General features: G+C 42.4%; 2 protein-coding genes across 3 annotated transcripts in view; one reads left to right on the plus strand and one right to left on the minus strand.

The window, feature by feature from the left end:
• Positions 1 to 17,815, minus strand: part of SOS1 (SOS Ras/Rac guanine nucleotide exchange factor 1) — a 556,506-nt gene extending 538,691 nt beyond the window's left edge. Inside the window, exon 1 of the mRNA XM_085611592.1 lies at positions 17,442 to 17,815. Coding sequence (XP_085467718.1) covers positions 17,442 to 17,573 — 132 coding nt within the window. The 5' untranslated portion in view covers positions 17,574 to 17,815. The remainder of the gene's footprint in view (positions 1 to 17,441) is intronic.
• A 1,480-nt stretch (positions 17,816 to 19,295) lies between these two features.
• The window catches only part of RDH13 (retinol dehydrogenase 13), a 163,049-nt gene continuing 162,157 nt past the window's right edge, over positions 19,296 to 20,187 (plus strand). The window contains exon 1 of one of the 2 annotated variants that reach the window (XM_085611595.1): positions 19,296 to 19,454. Coding sequence is in view for 1 of the 2 variants with exons in the window: in XM_085611594.1 (XP_085467720.1) it covers positions 19,321 to 19,454 (134 nt within the window). In the remaining variant the exon portion in view is untranslated. The remainder of the gene's footprint in view (positions 19,455 to 20,187) is intronic. The other variant, XM_085611594.1, reaches the window with a different exon arrangement.

The raw sequence follows: 20,187 nt of genomic DNA on the forward strand, positions 1-20,187 counted from the left end.
GGAAACAAATAATTTCATTAACAATAAATCAAAATACACAGCATATACAAATCAATTAAATAATCAATATCAATCAAAGATATGCAATTTAGATACTTAACTTAAACACAAAGAATACATTTCTGTATCAACTCTTTCAGAAATAAACATGATCAAAAGAAGAAGATAAGGCTGTATATACAATATTTTGAGAAACGACGCAGTGACCAAGTGAATAAGGTGACTTAGTGCAATAAGTGACAATGTGAATAGTTACAATATATACACGTGTTTACTAAATAAAACCAAAATATATACAACATTTCTTATTATGAAAAGTCCTTAATTTCCTCATGGGTATACAATAATCCTTGTAAGGTACATGTCCTATCTTTTTTTAACAACAAGGAAATCCAATTAATAAGGGACTGGAAAGCCGTCAACGTTTCGACCCTACACCGAACACTATTTGTGATAGTCGTATCGGGTCTTCTTCAGGACACAGGAGATGTATAACAGCCTAGGATATAGGTGATTAAGCAGGTGTACCCAATAGTATCACAGTTGCCTCTTGTTGTCAATCAAAGGGGAACGAGCTCATAAAAAGTCTTGGCTGAAAAAAGGGGGGCCTCTTAATCTGCTGGATTAGTTTCTTCCTTTTTCTCTCTCTCTTTTTTCTTTCTGCTGGATGTTTCAAATGACTTGAGCTCCTCTTGAGGGATAGAAGCAATCGACGACCATCAGTGGAATTTGTGTCCTGGTGGCTGTGGCTATGTGTGAAATGTCATACGCAAAGTCCTAACTCTGAAGTCAGTAACTAAGAAAAAGTCCTGTTAATCAAAGCAGAAATAAAACAGAGAGAGAGGAAAAAGAAGAAACTAATCCAGCAGATTAAGAGGCCCCCCTTTTTTCAGCAAAGACTTTTTATGAGCTCGTTCCCCTTTGACTGACAACAAGAGGCAACTGTGATACTATTGGGTACACCTGCTTAATCACCTATATCCTAGGCTGTTATACATCTCCTGTGTCCTGAAGAAGACCCGATACGACTACTCACAAATAGTGTTCGGTGTAGGGTCGAAACTTTGACGGCTTTCCAGTCCCTTATTAATTGGATTTCCTTGTTGTTAAAAAAAGATAGGACATGTGCCTTACAAGGATTATTGTATACCCATGAGGAAATTAAGGACTTTTCATAATAAGAAATTTTGTATATATTTTGGTTTTATTTAGTAAACACGTGTATATATTGTAACTATTCACATTGTCACTTATTGCACTAAGTCACCTTATTCACTTGGTCACTGCGTCGTTTCTCAAAATATTGTATATACAGCCTTATCTTCTTCTTTTGATCATGTTTATTTCTGAAAGTTGATACTTAACTTAAACACAAAGAATAAATTTCTGTATCTAAATTGCATATCTTTGATTGATATTGATTATTTAATTGATTTGTATATGCTGTGTATTTTGATTTATTGTTAATGAAATTATTTGTTTCCCTATGGAACCACTGTTTATATTATGTTGGGGAAAGGGAAAGGCTGCACGATCAGTGATCTCTTTGAGGGGGAACCCTTTAAGTCCTTTGATCAATGCATACAAAACTTTGACCTTCCCGTCACGGCACAATTGCAATATTACTAGCTCCGACACTGGCTACATACACCCATTAATACACAAGGGGCCACACGCCCGCTTACTTCTTCCGAGACACTTGTGCATTCCTTTGATGGCTCGAGAGGACTGATTTCTCGTACATACAAAGTCCTCCAACACTCCAATTCTCTACCCCTCCACCCTTATCAACTGCAGTGGCACTCTAACACCCCAGACGTCATCCCTCCAGAGCAATAGGATCAGCTATGGCAGGACATTCCTAAGACATACAGAAGCATCACCCAACGGGAGACAGCTTACAAATTCATGATCCGCTTGTATTATTACACCTGTCCGGCTGCAAAGTATATTCCCCACTTCCTCATCCCTGTGCGGGCATTGGAACTCTGACACAAGACTCTTTCATCCACATCTGGTGGTTCTGCCCGCTTTTAACCCTTTTCTGGAAGGAGGTGCTGAGCCACATCAAAGATACTGTGGGATTCCCCATCCAGAGCATACCGCAGGTAACTATTCTGGGGATCGGACCTCAAATTCTCAAAGCTACGACGCACTTTGAGTGGCGTGTGATCCTGCACGTTAGGGGCAGCCAAACAGGTCATCGCCCTGCAATGGAAAAAACCTTTGACCCCACCGGCTTCGCTGTGGCTCACTCACCTATGACGAGACACCATGGCAATGGAGCGCTTAATCTGCCGCATCACACATTCAGATACTAAATTCACACATGTATGACAACCCTTGCAACTACATCCGTCTAAACTAGAACACTGCTGCTCCTTCCCCCCCGCTTGTGCACACTGCAGCTCTTTGAAGACGCTTTTCTACCACATGGGGCTGAAACGTCATAGTGAAGCTACCTACGCTAACAAAGGAGAGGGACCTTTCCCCTACTACCCCCCCCCCCACCTCATGGTACTGTCTTCACTCCTCTTGATATCAATGCATGAGTCTACAACAACGACTGGTCACGGCTAGGCCTCAAGCGTCGACCTACATGGGCCCTTCCCTCCTTTCCCTTGTTCTCAAGATATCCTCTTTTGTTGGAGACTGGGGGAATATGCTTTAGTGGCAAAACCTTCCTTCTTATTTGGGCCAACTAACCATATCATGCACGCTACTCTGAGGAAAATCTCAAAGCTTTGCTGTATACGCCCAGTAGAGTAGCTTCTCACTGGTAATGCAACCACAGGGACTGGTGGGAAAGCTACCACTGCAGGGCAAGGTAGAAGTCACTAATCCGTCAAGCTCTGATCACCAGCATTTGAGTTTCCCTAGGGGCTAGAACCCCAATTAAATTGAGGAAAGTCCACAGTACAAATTCAAGCTGCCACCCAGCTTTTAAAAATCCACCTAATTCCAGTGGCCCTGCTCATTTACCATGCTATCTTAAGTATTAACATCCAGAAAATGTTGTTTGGGGGATACTGTAATTAAATAACAATTACCTGAAGGATAAAATTCCAGAGCCCTCAAAGTGAAACAAATTGAGATTCCTTTCAGGAGTAATATAAGGCATAGAAGGAACCCTGTTCATCTATACAAGATCTGATAACTCTAAAAGGTCTCAAACGTAGAATAATCATGTTTCCTCAAAAAGATGGAAAGCACCATCTTACAAACTCACAAATCAAAATCCAATATTGCAGAAAATGAAGCCATAGATTCATCAAGGGGTTTCCAATTGCAGAATACACAGCATCTCAGACACTGACAATTGCACAGCAAACTGGTGTTTTTGTCACAGCAAATCATAATGCTGAGCACCAAAGTGTGGCTTCTATGGCTGACAAACCTAATTCTCAAGAAACCATAGGTACAACTTCTGTTGGTTAGGTGCAGGAACAACACACTGCCCCCTCCAGTGGCAGAAAGATAGTCTGCATAATGAGCTTTCCCTTGCTGAGAAATCTGGGAACTATGTACCACACGTTTCTGAGCCAATCTGGCGCCAAATTGTTATAAAGAACTGCTTGAACACGTAAACAATCACTTGAATAGTTGGAAAAGTGGAAAGGCATAAACCAGACTGTAATTTTGATTGTAATACCAGTGGACCTACACTTCATCTTTCAGAGTATCCATCCTCTAAAAATCCCATAAACAGAATAACAAGAACCGAGCTCTGACATGCTGCAAAAGATCCACCTATTGATCACTCAAAGCTCAAATTATTTTGGGACTACATTGGAATAAAGCTTCTATTCATCTGAAGACAATCAAGGCATCACAACATTCCTTCAGACTTTGCTGTCGCCTGCTGAAAGAAACATCTAGACATTGAGGTATCTGCAGGTCTAGCTGTTGTCAGAAAATCCACCCTTTCATATACACCTTTAAGGAGCTCTCTTCCCTGCACTTGCTGGCATAGTGCATCATAGCATGTCCATCGGCATCTGCCTTGCCTTCAAGGAAGAAAATCAGTGAGACCCAACCTGATCATCTGCAGCTGCACCAAACTGATGAGAAACTGTCAATCTCGGATCAAAAGGCGCTCACATTCAGGGCTTCCTAAATGGGCCTACATCCTGTCATTGATGATCCTAACACAATCATAAAATGGCACTCTATAAATACACCACCGTACCAGTGTATGGTAAGACAATATACAGTTAAGACAGATCCATAAATTGACTTTGGTGTTGTGAACAGTAAAGCCTAAGTGATAACTGTAGCAGTATCACCCTTGATTGAAATCCCAGAAAGCCTGTCAATTTCAGAAGCGGACTACTACGGCAGATTCCTTCAGTAACACTTAAGGAGTCGCCTTTTAGGTGTTGGATCTTCTGTGGATATGTGAAAGCCTTCAAATGAGAAACATCCAACACCAGTCCCAATAACTTATGTCTCCTGCTTGGTTTGAGTTTAGATTACACGGGTTCACAGAAAATCCCAGCTTGTGAAGGACCCTAGTCAATCACAGATCTAACAAAACACCTTTCTAGGAGACATCCTTCACGATCAGACTTTCCAGTAAAATAAATGTATTTCCAGTAAAAGAAATGTCAACAAGCTCTGCAGACGTAGAGCCACCAGTGCTTAAACTCTCTACATGCTGAGGTCAGTCTAAGCTAGTGAACTTTCAGGTGAAAATCGAAATATGGAAATGTGCATACTGAGGAATACCATTCAGCTGTCATCTGTTAGTGTTGCTATAATATTCCCCACTATAACCGCCCTGAACTTTTCTACTTGTAGAGGTCAAGGAGATATAAAACATGTTGTAGCTTTGCAGTTTGTCTACTATATATGATAAAATACCTGGAATAATGCCCAAGTTCCAAATTGCCTGTGACTCGACTTGTGGGATGTGCTTTAAAAGAATCATCACTCCTGCTCTTTAAAAAAGTGTTCTGCTCTTAGTTTTGGTGAAAGAGTAAGTTTAGTAGTCTGTCAAAACAAATATTTAACTGCAAACATATATGAGCATATTATACAACATACGCATTTCATTTTTTACAGGTTTTTTTACAAACCTTTACTTTTTCGATTCCTTGTTCGTATTTTGAAGGTGTGATGCTTTTTTTTTATTTTTTTATTTTTTTACTTAATATTGATTTTACAGGGGGTATGTGTGAGAAGCTGGCCTGGTATATGATGTCCACTAATTTGAGTGGGCACCTTGCACCAGTCCAGACAACCCTTATGGTGCTTTAAGAGGTCTCAGACAACATTAGAAAGCTATCCAAGTGGTAGCTGTGGAGGGCAGCCTTCAGGCTTAGTCTTGGAGTGTAAAGCAGCTTGTTTTACCAGAATGCAATCTTATAGTGTAGAACCACACAAGGTATTTAAAAAACGATGTATTTATTATATAGTACGGGTCAGGATCCTCCACACGGAGATATACACAAAGCACACAATACTATAGCAAAAAGAAATTACAGTAAATACCACTAATACACAGGGAGTCCTAAAGGGGGCCCAAACCATATACTAAGAAAGTGGTATAAGAACCACGACTCGAGTCAGGACAAAGTCGAAAGGTTGTAGAATCGCTGAGAACCCAAGGAACCACCCATGGTAAGTAGACAGGGACCCCACAGAGGACGTGTGCAGTGGGAGAAGACGACCGCAGGCTCCTTAAAACTCTACGTGTAAGTTGTGGTTGGATTTTTAAGGATTAGGGATCCCTTCCCAGTGGACCCTGAGGAAACCCCGAGGAAGACAGACGGTAGGAGAGCCACCCCCTGTAGGATACCATAGTACCCAAGTTACTTTCCCAGGGGAGCCGGTGCATAGGTGTGAAGTGGCGTCAGAAACCGCTGTCGAACCCAAAGGAGGACTTCAGGAAAGTGCCACTGCTGGAAGAGGAGAAAGTATCCGTGGGAATCCAAACATGTATTCTTGATGAAGTGTACCTGAGAGCAGAGGGGACAGAGTCTGGGCCACGAGACATACCAGGGGCTCAGTAGACGAATGCCCACCGAAGTCGGTGCTTCAGGATAGTTGTTGATGACCTTGACTCTGCAGCTGCAGGGAGCAGGCGACGCTGAGGACAACCAGGAGCCAGATACGAGCTGTCCCACGAAGGATGTCAAGTGCTGAGGGATAGGTGTCTAGCGGGAGAACCAACAAGCCTTGGCAAAAGCAACCCACGCAGGAGGTCAAGACGTTGCAGGAAGAGGACCGGCAAGGCCCAGGAGACTCACCACAAGCAAGGGAGTCAGGGCAAGCCCAGAGCAATCAGGGGAGCCCAAAGAAGACGTAGTTGACCCTCCACAGGACCCACAGGTCAAAGACACTGGATTCGCAAGACCTCATGCAGCTTTACAAAAACAAAACGGAGCACACAGTGCGATGTGGGTGAAGATCTTTGCAGAAGAAGTTGCCAGAGGTTGGAGCTACTTGGAACTCAATGCACTTGCTGCAAAATTGCCAACGAGCATTTGCACTTGCAAACGTATGCGGTGCACAGGGGTCCGGGTATTGCAGCCCCCACGAGGGATTCTGGCCTCAAACTGGGTGAGAGGGCAGCTCGGGCCTTGAGGGACGTAGAAACCCACATCCTGTGTTGTTGAACCCTTCGGAGTCCATAGGAGCTCGGGATCATTAGACCGGTCAGTAGGGTTGCGGTGCCTGCGAATGCAGGGGAGTGACTCCTTCACTCCAATCTTCAGGTGCCTTGGATTCTCCAAAGGCCCTGCATGGATTTTGCATGGTGCACAGGCACAGACAAGGCTGCAGACTGAAAGGGAGGCGAAGTCAGGCCCAAATGAAGTCAAGCAAAGTTCAGAGAGCCCAGACTGTAGAAGTGCAGTGGTTTCAGTTCTGAAGCTTGTCCACGACAAATCTAGGGACCTACACCCAGTTAAGCCCTTAAATACCCTAAGGAAAGGGTTGGGAAGATTTAGGGGACCCTCCCAGGGGAGGGTCTGGACAAGGGGAGGTTACTCCCATGTCCTTTGTCCAGTTTTGCACCAGAGCGGGAGCCAACGACTCCCAGGAGTGGTTTAAACTGGACTATGCACAGGGACACCAAATGTGCCCCTCACGCAGACTTTCAGGCGCTGGCAAACGCACCCACCCAGCCCTAATACACTAAATCCTGTCTAGGAGGTGGGCACACCTCCCTGTGACAGGATGCATATTGTCCTGTCTTCCCCTGCTCGAGCTTAGCTCAGCAGCAGGGGTGCAGAAATGTGTTTCTGGTCAGCAGCAACCATTTTGTGCTGTCCAGGACTAGAAGGCTGGTACCGAGAACACAGAGCCTCACAAATGGCTCTCCCGGTGGGTGGAATCTTATCTACCACACCGGTAGCGGTGTGAGGGTATGATTCCAACATGTTTGACACCAATCACGATAGGGTTCGTTGCAACCGTTTTTTAAATGGTCATCGCCCTGTCACATAGCGCTATACTAGTACATGGCTGCTTCACTGACAACATGTAGGCTGCAGGGGTGTTCTGCTCATGCAGGGGCACCCTCTCACTTAGAACCAAGCACCCTGCCCTTAGGATTGTAAAGGCCTGCTAGAGAGGTGACTTATAGGTTTTAAGTGCAGTGACCCTTAGATATAGGAATCCTATATCTTTCGTAAGTGGTGCAAGCACCAACTTACACGGGCTACAATCGCAGGCCTGTAGTTCCATTTTGAATGGTCTCACATGGGTGGCATAATACATGCTGCAGCCCATAGGAGACCTCTGGGGTATCTATGCCCTGGGTACATGGGTACCATAGACTAGGGACTGACAAGGGTATCCCAGTATCCAATCGGGGTGTACTTAAGTACATACACAACACTTTTAGGAGAAAGCAGATAGAAAGGGGTCCCGATCAGAAAGATCCCAGTCAGACTAGTCAAAAACAGTATCACATCAAGCAAAACGTGGGGGTAACCATAAGAAGCAGTTCCTACTTTCTTACAGAAGGCATCTCTTAATATCACGCTGAATAGTTGTATTGTTACTATGTTCAACATGTATGAAATGTTAGCATCTTGATGAAGTCATTTTTGCCTGAAATCCACTGGAGTATTTAAGAGATTTCTCAAAGGAGCTTAATGTAACCTCACTATATTCGAGACACAAAGAAGGATGATTATTTAATAAAGTGTTGAAGACTCACTAGCAAAGTCTTTGTTTTGATTGTAAAGTATGTATGAGCTATAAACACAGTAAATAAATATAAATAAACTGAAACGTACGTGCGGTTGACAACAAAAGCAATGAGAAAATATAATGGTAATTCATAAACCAGTTTATCATAAAATATGCAACTGTTCACAGGGCAACACAGTGTGCTGTTAATCTTGATCTTGCTTAGCTTCAAACATCCAGGGGGTTGTGTTTGGAGCATGCTTAAGGAGTTAACAACCATATCAAGAATAGAGATTGTACTGGCAAATAATGTCATCAACAATGATGTGAAGAAAATTAGGGACAATATCTATTTACCAACTTACAAAGACATGGATTACAGCAATACGTCCTTCACTACAAATACCTTGTTCAACAGCCATGCATAAAATGAAACTTCTATAGGACATGTTTATACAAAAAGGGACTATGAACGTGTAAATCAAGTCCATGTTGTGAAAGAAAGCAACCAAAATTACAAGGGTTCAATATTTTGCATTGTGGGCTGAACTTCCTAATCAAGTAATTCTACCCCTACTTTGTTTTCTCTCCTAAATTTGCCACCAAAACAAGCAATGTGGGCATTATTTAGGACTTTAAACTGATTTGGATATCAAACCTTAGACAAATGTGACATAATGAACTTCCTTTGCATCAACTGTCCTTTCAACATGTTTGATCCAAACTGTTTGGCATAGCTTTCTCACCGATTATCATACATGTTATGGTTTGTATATCACTCCCCCTCCCACCCGCAGTTTAGCAGCTGTACTCAGACTCTCTTGACCCAAGACATGGTATAGAGTTACCAGGCCGCCTAATTCGAGTTGATGTTAGTTCTGCTCAGACAGTGAAGGATAAAGATGAAAGAGAGGCTTCATTTGCTTCACCTGGTGAAAGTTGCTCCACTGACTATGTACGAGTAGTTCACAATGTTAACAAGAATGTACCACTAGAGGCAATCAAAGCTCTGAGACACCCAGACGATGCTCATGAGAAGCACTCACACTAATGTCCCTTACTGCTTCTTCTGTAAACAAAATACGAATTTAGATATTTGATGTGATGGCGTCATACCCAGGGCTTTGAGTGGAATGACAAAACTGGGGGGGGGATTTCTCAAGGGGGCGTGTGCAATGTAATTAAGGGCTTGGTTTAAAAACACCGCAGCTAAAAATCTGTGCTTAGCATAGTGTGCAGCCCAACTGGTATTTTGCTGCTTCTGTCATTGCATCCCGATACATTATACAACAAGTAACATTACACCTACAACATGTCAGGACTATTGACTGTCAATGGTTGTTATTAGCATATGATAAATAAGCAACAACTACGGCTTTGTTATATAGAATATTGAAAATGCTTCAGTTCTGACATGATGAGACTGTGAAAGAATTATAACGAGTCTCTTTCAAGTTACATCAAAGGCAGTGAAGAGCGACATTGCTGCAGAGTTAAGATGTTTTTCCACCCTAACAATGGAGGCAAAAATGGAGAGCCCAATAAGGACTTGTGTCGGCATCTGCTTTTTAGAATTGCTGGTGCTGAACACCAGCATGACCCATCCCACTTAAACCCCTGCATATACCATTCTCCAAATTACATGTTTGCAGCTATATTCAACAATACGGAGAAGATCTTGATCAAACACCCCAAAGAGGTTTCTAACACCAGAGAATACGACAATTTGATAACGTTAATAATAGCAGGGGTCAAAAACTGGGTGCATAACTCCTAGGGTAGTGGTTCACAAACTTTTTCGGCCCGCGGCTCCCTTGACCCACTGGTCATTGCCCTTGGCTCCCACTGTTACTTTATTTGAAGGGTGGGGTGGATGTAAGCCATGCCTCGAGAGTACTTGCATTTTTCTCCCTGAAAATAATTGGGATGAAGATGATGACGGTATTATAATCATATACGCAGTGTGTTTTGTATTACTAAGGCAGCGCCACTAATAAAATATTCCTAGTTACACTTCTTTGCCCAAGCCTTTTTTTTTTTTTTTTTTAGAGTACCCCCTCAAGCTTTTTTGTCCCACTTACAGTGCTAGATAACACCTGTATGCATGTAGGCCCCATTGCCAAAGTGTTTCTGCTCTTGAAGAATATTTGCATGCACTTCCATTTCTATCCATATCATATGTGCCAACACATCTGTCTTAGTAGGGTGACTCACAATTTTTTTAACACATGCAGCTTTATGTTTGCGGTCTCCTCCCTAAATTTGCCTGCAAATCAATGCAAATAAAATAAATCCCTCCGATTTATTTTTTAAACGTCCCTCTTTCTTGCTTCCAAATGTTGACATTATGCCGTATATGGTGTTTTACTTCCCTGTGCTCCAGGAGAGTGCAGGCCTGTCCGGAAATATGTGTCTACTGAAAGAAATGTGTACTGGAAGTACCTATGATTCAAGTACAAATGTCAATACTTAATAATACAATTCAATTCAATTCAGCTTTATTCGGTACAAATTAATGACCATGAAAGCATACACAATCATAGAATCAAGATATACAAAATACGAACAACTTATGGCAGACACGATAATACATTTAAAACACTATAATTGTTTAAAACAATGGTCACGTTTACACAAATAAAATGACATTTGTACAGCTAAAAACACATGTTTTTCCTGGAATTGATGCATTTGTTTAAAAGAGTGGCGGTATAAAAACATACATCCGCAGATTGTAAATTAAAAATCAATTTCATTGCGTGCTCCACCGTACGTGTTCCGTATTTCACGAACATGGTTTTAAGCAAGACAATACGAAAATTAGAGTACAGCTTACAAAATAGTAAAAAGTGCATTGTGCTCTGCTTGGAAATCCCGTCGCATCTACAAGGCCCTGATGGATGTTTTTTCATTATCGGATGGGCCACCAGATGGTGCACTATTCCAAATCTGCGTCTAGTTAGCACAAATTTATGCGTCGGTCTAGTGACAAGAGTTAGGTAGACAGGGAATCCATCCATAGATAAATATCTGTTATAAAACATAACAGTGGACCGAGTACCAGCGATAACAGTTCTCTTACTCTCAGCATGAGCTAGAAAGACCCTTTTTAACTCTACTTTGGGGATCAATAAAACAGCATTCGGATCAGTTACAATATTTAGATTAAAAATATCTGAGAAACACACAATAATATATTTAATCCAGGGTATTGCTATAACTTTGTCTAATCGCAAACAGTCCTGGATAATAGACCTAGTAAAGGACTTCTCCTCATTCAGCCAAATAGACCGCCAAATCATCAAAGGTCTAAGTGACAAAAGGTCAAGTAGATAGTTCACAGATAGTTCCTGATGGCTCAGAGCGTTAGAGGCCGATGTGGGTAAACATAAAAGTTTTTTAAGGAAGAAATTCTCTTCCAGCTGCAAATTATGTGCGCAGCAATAACCCCAGATTCCTGCCCCATATAGTGCAATTGTTACGCATCTTGCCTGATAAATTTTTATCATGTCCCTGGTCCTGCGGTCCCCAATTTTCTGAGCAAATCTAAAAATTCCATTGGCGTTTCTAGCCATTTTATTGCGTATGTTATTAAATTCGTGGGTCCACTTTTTGTCACTAGAAAAAGTTATACCTAAATAACAAAAGTTGTCCACTTGCTGCACTTTTGCGTTGTCAATAAAAAACCCTTTCGTTGTCTGTTTTATTTTCTTTGGACCACAGATCATGGTGTATGTTTTACTTTTGTTAATAACTAATTTTTTGTTGTCAATAAAGGAAGCAAAACTATCCATCAATCGTTGCAACCCTACCGGAGTTCTGGACAACAACACAGCATCATCGGCGTATAGTAACACCGGCACTGATACACCATTTATCATGGGAGCATCTGCATTAACTTCCTTTAAAATAGCATCAATTCCATTAATAAATAAAAGAGGAGCTAAAACACAACCCTGCCTTATGCCTCGTTTAACGCTAAAGTATGGGGTACATTCTCCCCTCCTACCAAAACGTACACATGTTTTTAATCTCTCATACATCCTGGCAAGAAAATAAATTATGCCCTCTGGCGCACCCAGTTTCAACAAGGTTGACCACAAGATTGAGTGGTCAACCATGTCGAAAGCGCTGCTTAAATCAGCGAAGCACAAATATATAAGGCCAGGTTTTGCATCACTATACTTCCCGATCAATAATTCTAAATTAATGCATTGATCGAGCGTACCCCTGCCTTTCCTAAAACCATATTGGCTATCTGCCAAAATACCATCCTGCTCTGCCCATTCTTCCAATCTTACCAACATAATCCTGCTCATAACTTTTACGGAAGAATCCAGTAATGAGACAGGTCGGTAATTTTTTGCATCAGACCTGGATCCTTTTTTATATATTGGTACGATAATAGACTCCTCCCAAGTCGGAGGTGGTTCTATACAAACCGCGGCAATGAAAACAACAGTCAACAAGGGGGCCCATACTTCCGGTGCTTCCTTGTACACTTCGCTTGGGACCCCATCCGGGCCTTGGGCCTTTCCTCCCTTGCTTGCCCTAATACCCCTTTCAACTTCTTCCACAGAGATTTCGAGTGGTAATATAGGCCAACTATATGGGCCGGCATTAGTTTTTTTACCTGAATCAAAGATGGTTGAAAAATGAGTAATCCATCCTTCACTGGAGACATTTGCTGTTAACTCCGGTGTATTTGTCTCCTTAAGGAATGGGGAGTTGACTGTTGCCCAAAATAACGTACCATTAGAAAGTTCTGCCGCTTGGTTGAGAGAATCCCAGGCTTGATGTTGAAGTACTATCTTCCTAGTTTTAATGGCATTTTTATACTCTAACCTTAATATTATTACTGACTTTTTATCCCTAGGCTTTGTTGCTAGGGCCTGCTTAAGGTTAGTCAAAGCAGCAGAACAGGTCTGGTCAAACCAAACAGGTCCAGGTTTTGAACAACCCCTATTACCACCTGTAAACTTCGTGTTAATGGCAGTGTTGATCCCTATAAAACTAGATAAGACCTGCTCATGATCCAATCTATTTTCTAAAATGAAAACAATGTCTGCTAAATTCATCTTTATAATGGATGTTTTCAGTTCAGATGCTTTTGCCCCTATCCACCTAAGTCTTACCCCATTAGCCCGGTGGGCTTCTATGTTTTCGACTGTAGTCCCCACTTCTCTAACATTCTCCTCCCACAAAGTCATGGTCACAATAATACAGTTATGGTCACTTGTGTCCATTATTTCAATTTCCAGTGGGGCAAAACAATCGGTAATACTAGAAGATACCAACACGTGGTCAATTACAGAGTTAGAGCGCCAGTTCTTGAATGTGGGGACAGGTAAACCATTTCTGTCCCTACAACAATCCAAAATTTCCAAGTCAAGGCACCCCATTAATGTATTCACAGTTTCTCCATACATATCATGACCAAAGTGTGGAACCTCCCAACCGGCATTATTAGTAACCCCACATGCCTTTGTCGGTAATAATTCACATAATGAAGTATTAAAATCCCCACACCAAATAATATCAAATACAACATTGGAATCCAAGCTCAGGGTGTCAATAGCATTAGCCAAATCAGTTATTATTCTACTCCTAGTGCTATCAAAAATATTGTTTTAATAATTGATCAGAAGGATATTGCGGCTTTTGCCTTCACGAATCCAAAGCATCTGGACAAGATCACCCACCGGTACATATTTTATCACCAATATTTGACGGTGGACCGAAACAAGGGTGAGTAAACCCCCCCTTAGCTCTTCCCGGACCCTCTCCACATGCTGGTAAATTATATGAAACAAATCCTTCATAGTCAACATCACTTTTACACCAGGTTTCTTGGAAACATAAAATATCATACCTATTAATAAAAGTTTCCCAACCAGGATCTCAGCCCTTGGGTTTCAGACCGGCTGCATTCCAGCATACCAATCTGGAACATATACCTAATCTGGTAGTAGACCCATTGGCGGAACCTTGAACATTTCCATCAGCATTGACAACCCCACTTGTTTGGCCCAAATTGCATGAATTCACAAAACACTCTTGATTATTCTCAGCCTCAATCTGATTAGGCGTATATCCTGAGACACTAAGTATTACTTCAGGAGCACGGTCATCCACATGATCGGCCCCATCGGGTCCCTCCTCCCTTGCCAGACATATCTCCGTCTTTTGTATATGTCAATCATTAGAGTCCAGGGAGCCAAGTGCATGGAATCTATTTTGTGTGGGAATATCAAAATAAGGCCTAGAGGTGGGCGGGTAAGTAATAGTTCTAGTACTGTCCCGTAGGTTGGCATTAAGATGATTATAAAAGTAACCTAGCGCTCGGGCACTTATATTACCTTCGGAGATTGGGAGAGATGCAGCTCTTAGGAGGACTGTAGTAACATGTTGCGGATGTTTAAAATTTACAATTACGCAGTCCCCCTTTGAGCTTTTCCTAGAACTCCCTATCCATTTGACTCTCCTGGTAGTCAAAACATTATCAGAAAAATTCAATGGGAAACCACATTGCCTATTCAGCCATGATAGACATTTATTTTTTAACGAATCATGTGTTTCTTGATGACCCCTATTATCAAGCGGCGGTACATTTGTTAATACCACCACGTATGGAGCACACTCAGGTGGGAGATGAACAGCATACCTTTTGTTAGTTTCTTCCCATCCATTTGTGTTTCCTATAACAGGCGTAGCTTGACTGCCTAAGTGAATACTCCCTTGAGATGTTATGGGGTCGACACTGACATTTCCTTTACTGCCTATGGCCTTAATAGAAGGGTCTCCCTGTGTATAACCTTTACATTGATTGCTAATTGTGGCGGTTGTGGCAGTGATCACCCCTCCTGGTTTATCCAAGACCTTGCTAAGCAATCCGCCCAATCTTGCAACCTCTTTTGTTAATTCATCAATTTTTGATACCAGTGGGTCTATAATGCCTCTGATCTTTGAATTAATAATCTCCTCTAGGTTAGTTATTATATCCTCGTCTACACTAACCTTATTGGACTTACCCATTAAATTTGTTTCAAGTACTTTAACGGGTGAGTCTGCTCGTTTCCGTGCGCTACGCAATCCCCCCTTCTCATTAGGAATTTTCCTACATGTTCTAACTGGCCGAGCTGCGGGGGTCGGTGAACATTGTAGTACCGTATCAGGATTATCTCCTATTTCTACCTCATTGGTGGTGGTTTGCTCAGAATCGGACTGTCCCATCTCTACAACATCCGAAATTATAATATTGGAATGACTGTTCGCATCCTCTAAACTAAAAACTGATGAACCCCTAAAAGGGCTCTCTGGTTGTGGGGAACTATTTTTCCCTAATGACTGTCGCCTTTCAGAATTTATCTTACTTACCTTCTGGACCAGATAGTTATCCAAAGTGCGTGGCCCAGAAGGAGGCTTAGGTTTTAACATATTATCAACAGGCACAGCCCCCAATAAAGCTTACTGAATTGTAATAGCAATTACACCATCTGCTATTGGTGTCCTATATAGGTAAACACTTAAAAACTATAGACAAGTCCAGACATACTACTAATGTGTGCCACAACCTGTACTATATATGCCGTGGTCCTGCTGAAACAGCGTCTCTGGCCCAGCCCAGTCTCCTCTGGCCTCTGAGGGCCACAGTGGGCCCGCCCTTTGCCCGGGCTTAGCCCGGCGCCGCCCGCGCGCGTCCCGCGACGCGGAGGGAGCCGTTTGAATTTAGCGCCTCCGGGCGCGGAAGTGCTGCCGGGTGGGGGCGGAGTCACAGAGAGTCCTGGGAGTCGTGGTCCTGTACTCCCTACGTGTGGCGGCAAGTCTGCAGCAACAGCGGCGGTGAAAGAAGACAGCGACCGCCCCAGCCCAAGGAAGAGGGCGTCTGTCCCCTCAAGCTCCCCAGCGATATTCAGGTAAGGAGCCTGCCACTCGTAAAGTTATTCTCCAAGCACTTAGTTTGTTTAAGAGACAGGACAACTGTACTTTCCGGATAACTTGCAATGGTGTAAAAAGCATTTGGAAAAAAACTAAACTATTAACGAGTGTAACAAAATAAATCAGGCATCTTCCGCTTACTTTGGGAGTGTTGGAATGTGGGGATCCAGTGAAATATGGAGGTCATCTCCCTCGACATGCCATCAATTAAGTACTTTGTTTACAGCTTTAGGGATGTCACTTCCTATAATATGCTAAAAATCAATAGAAAGATTCTGCCCTATATTCCAGTTAATGCAAGGAAAACAGTCATCATTTTATCTACAATTGATTATTGTAATGGCCTATACTCCAACCTGCAGAAACAACATTTAACAAGTTACAGGTGCTGCAGAATTCAGCAGCCAGACACCTGCTAAACTTGCCAAAATATCAGTCTGTGACTTCTGCCATAAAAGAATTACACTGGTTGACAGAAACCGCATTAAATTTAAATCTCTGTCTCAGGTATAAGGCCCTACATGGCAATGGTACAGAATTTTTGAAAAACTCATGGTATATTCCTAAGAGGAACCTCAGATATTTGTGTTCATACTCGGTTACTCCTTCCAGGTTCAAGAAAGCTAGATTGGAAGGTAGTAGCTTCCAAGAAGGGGCGTCTAAACTCTGGAACGCCCTTCGTCTCCACATTAGATCTGCACCCTCTTTGCTGGCTGGAACCACTGTCCTAGGGAGAATATTACTGTTGCAAAGGGTAACCCGAAGTACAAAAGTTTGACAAAAACAGTAAGTTGACACCAAAGAACCGGATGAGTTTCTCAAAACTGCCATAGAAATATAAAAACAATTCCTATGAACAAAGCCATGCTCAAAAACCCCATGAGCGGCTTTCTTTCTTCAGCAAGAAGATGCTCAATAGTCGGATTGCCCTTCCCTCTGTAGTCTTTTGACTTTATCTGAAGCAACCACGTGTGAGAATGGCGACTACTCTAAACAGACTCCCAAAGTAAGTGCATTGTAGTCTTGGTTTCTGCACCCCATCGATCTACCATGCAAAACGTTTTCGCCCACAAAAAATGTGATATATATAGTAGATGTCATACATGACATAGGGCCACTTGACAGCTAAGAAGTCTGTGACAGCTTAAGAGACGATAACAGTGAGGCGGAAATTTTCCTGGAATACCACCCTTACACTCAACAGTAGGTGGAGGTGACAGGTTATTGGCGATAAGAGGTCCTTAAAATAACAGCAAGGGCAACAAGTTGCTGGCCAATAGGGGTGTTTGCTGCCTGACTTGGAGTTCCTCTTTTGCCTGCACATTGAACATTATTACAGTGTGTACACACCGACGCCTCACCTTCTTCAGGGCGCTAACCAGCAGTCCCCGCCACTTGGGTCCGTTCTCCTCGCTGAAGAACTCGTACTGCAGCTGCTGGGCCTGCATGGCGCTGCCGCTCCCGGGGCTCAGGGGCAGCGGGGGGGGCAACATGGGAGGCGGGCCCCGGTAGGAGAGCCCGGAGCGCTGGGTCCGCCCGGCCTCCCTCTGCCCCCGGGGTCACTGGTGCCGCGGGGCGGCGCTGGTGGACAAGCCACTGCGGAGGGCTGCAGGGGGCGGGGGTAGTGAGTATAGTGGGTGACACTTTGGATTCAGGCTCTCCAGTAGTCACAGAAGTCAGCGGCTGTTGCGCACGCGCAGAGAGGAGTCCACAATCTGCCCCGCCCACTCTTTCCATATCCGCCGGGCAAAGTTCAAAACAGGAAGTGACGGAGTAGCTACGCCAGATGTTTAGGGTCGCAAGTTACTGTTTTCCCATAGTATGAGAAATATTAAACATGAAATTAAGACTGTGTGGGCCACGAACCTACTGTTAAACCAGCTGTCGAGGACAGTAGACACCAACATAGGTAGCAGATATGTTTTATGTGACTTTGAACTAGGAAAACCTTCACCTGAGGAGGTGTAACTGCACTTTGCGTTATGGTTATATAGCCGTTTGTAGGTTCAATATATTGTCTTTTAAACAAGATTGTTGCCAGTGCGAATTGTGCATCTTGAAGGTGAATTGTGATGTTGCTCCCTAACATAATGCATTATTTCTTTATCGGAAGGACTGGGTATTGTAACAGTTACATAGCGCCTATTTCCACTATGCAGGGCGCTAGGTATACAACCATGGACAATTAGTATTTCTTTAAAAAATGTATTATGATCAAATAAATACTTATGAAGTAGTCGTCAATTTGCGGGGCAGGGGGGCGCCTCTCTGCTAGCAGTGATTACATGGCCACGGGCTTGTGGTTTAAGTACAGTAAGCAATTTGACCTTAGGGTTTTGCGCTCCCTATTCATTTACTACAAATTGATACTCATACTCTTTTTTTCATCCTTGTTTTACAATTTCTTCTTTCATTGATTACTGTTTTGTACGTTAGTGTGCATTGCTTGTTTTATGGATCGATGCTATCCAAAAAGCACATTAAAATAATAATGCACCATTCGTTAAGTAAACAGACGTTTACGGCACTTCACCTCTGTTGGTCCAGCAAACCATAGATTGCTTAATTATTTACATGCGTCCTAATGCCGGTCTGATTTCAACTTTGTGATATGTGTGTTTAATATCTTGCTATATCATATTTGTTGCGGGAAGCCAGTAACCAAGCACAAGTCTCCTAATAATATATCGTTTTAAACGCAGTGTTATTTCTTTATTGAGTTAATATTATCCTTTGCCTGACTGGCCCAATTTTCTGTCGTTTTCCTACTTCTGTGATTTTAAACGACTCCATTGGAAGATGGCTGTCGTTTAATTTCGTGGACCGGTGATGGCACGTAAGCCAGCCGTCATGAGTTAACTTTTTGGCCATATTGAAATGGTGCTGGTTGCCGATGTTCTAGTAGCCTTTAATATTTTTTAAACTGAGAACTAGAACAAACTATTTGTTGATAATCAATGGTGCTTTTGCAATTATTTACCAGTTAAGCAAAACTTCGAGGAGTTGAATTAATTGTGGGGTCGGTCTGCAAATTTGAAAATAAAATGTCTTTGTCCTTTTCAGGTGTTCTTTTGTATTATAAACACCGACATCATTATGGTTGGGTGCCTTCTTCTGGCCAGACAAACGATGACTGGAACACCGGCGGTAACATGACCTCGGCAATGACAGAGTAGACAGAGTATTTAACCCGATAGGGTCAAGCCTCACTACGCACGCGCGCGCAGTTCAGCATGGGTTATGGTTCAGAAAAAAAGAAAGCAGGATAGACATAAGTGGGATTCGAGGTTTTTCCCTGATCACCCAACCATGAATAAGTATTTGTTGCCGTTGTCAATGGTAGGCACTGCTATCGGCGGCACAATCATACTCAAGTGAGTGATAACTTTTAGACATATAGTTTTAAAAACTGTTGCCAACCTCTTCCCATTACCGAGTGACACAATTAGCATATATACCTGTAAGCCTTTCAAATGTTGACGTTTTTTTATAATGCACAATTTTGGATGATACATTATTTTGAATATTATTACTTGTTATGATTATTTTTTTTGTAGTAACTGCTGCAATAACAATGTTGCACGTAAAAGTATTTTATGTCATTTAGATTTTCTTTTTCTTTCACTTTTATTTAGCTCACGGCTTTAAATTGGATGAAAAAGCTGGGGGTCTCTCATAGGAGCGTGGCCGATGTAAATGAGGAGGTGGCTTACAAACACTTAAGCTAAAAATCTGTACTTAGCATAGTGTGCTGCCCCCTGGTATTTTGTGTTTTTTCTGGTTCCAGTATCCTCTGAGCCCCAGCCCCCCTCGTCTTTACACTAAATAAGGTTATAAATAAAATAGTATTCATTCATTTGTAATGTGACTTTTCTGTCTTTGTTCCCTTTATTTATCAGTCATGGATCATTCTGGCCCTAGAACACAATTAAAAGTGTTTTCTATTTATATTTGCTGTTCGAAGTATGCACAAATAAGTGCTGAAAATACGGCTTTAGTTAACTGTTTATTGTTGTACCGTAAAATTAATGAGCTGGCAACTCTAATCACAAGACTGGAAGTTTGTTGCAGGATCAGCACATTATTTATTTCTCCACCCTCAAGCCC

Source organism: Triturus cristatus, chromosome 6, assembly GCF_964204655.1.
Source record: "Triturus cristatus chromosome 6, aTriCri1.1, whole genome shotgun sequence".
Lineage (NCBI taxonomy): Eukaryota > Metazoa > Chordata > Amphibia > Caudata > Salamandridae > Triturus > Triturus cristatus.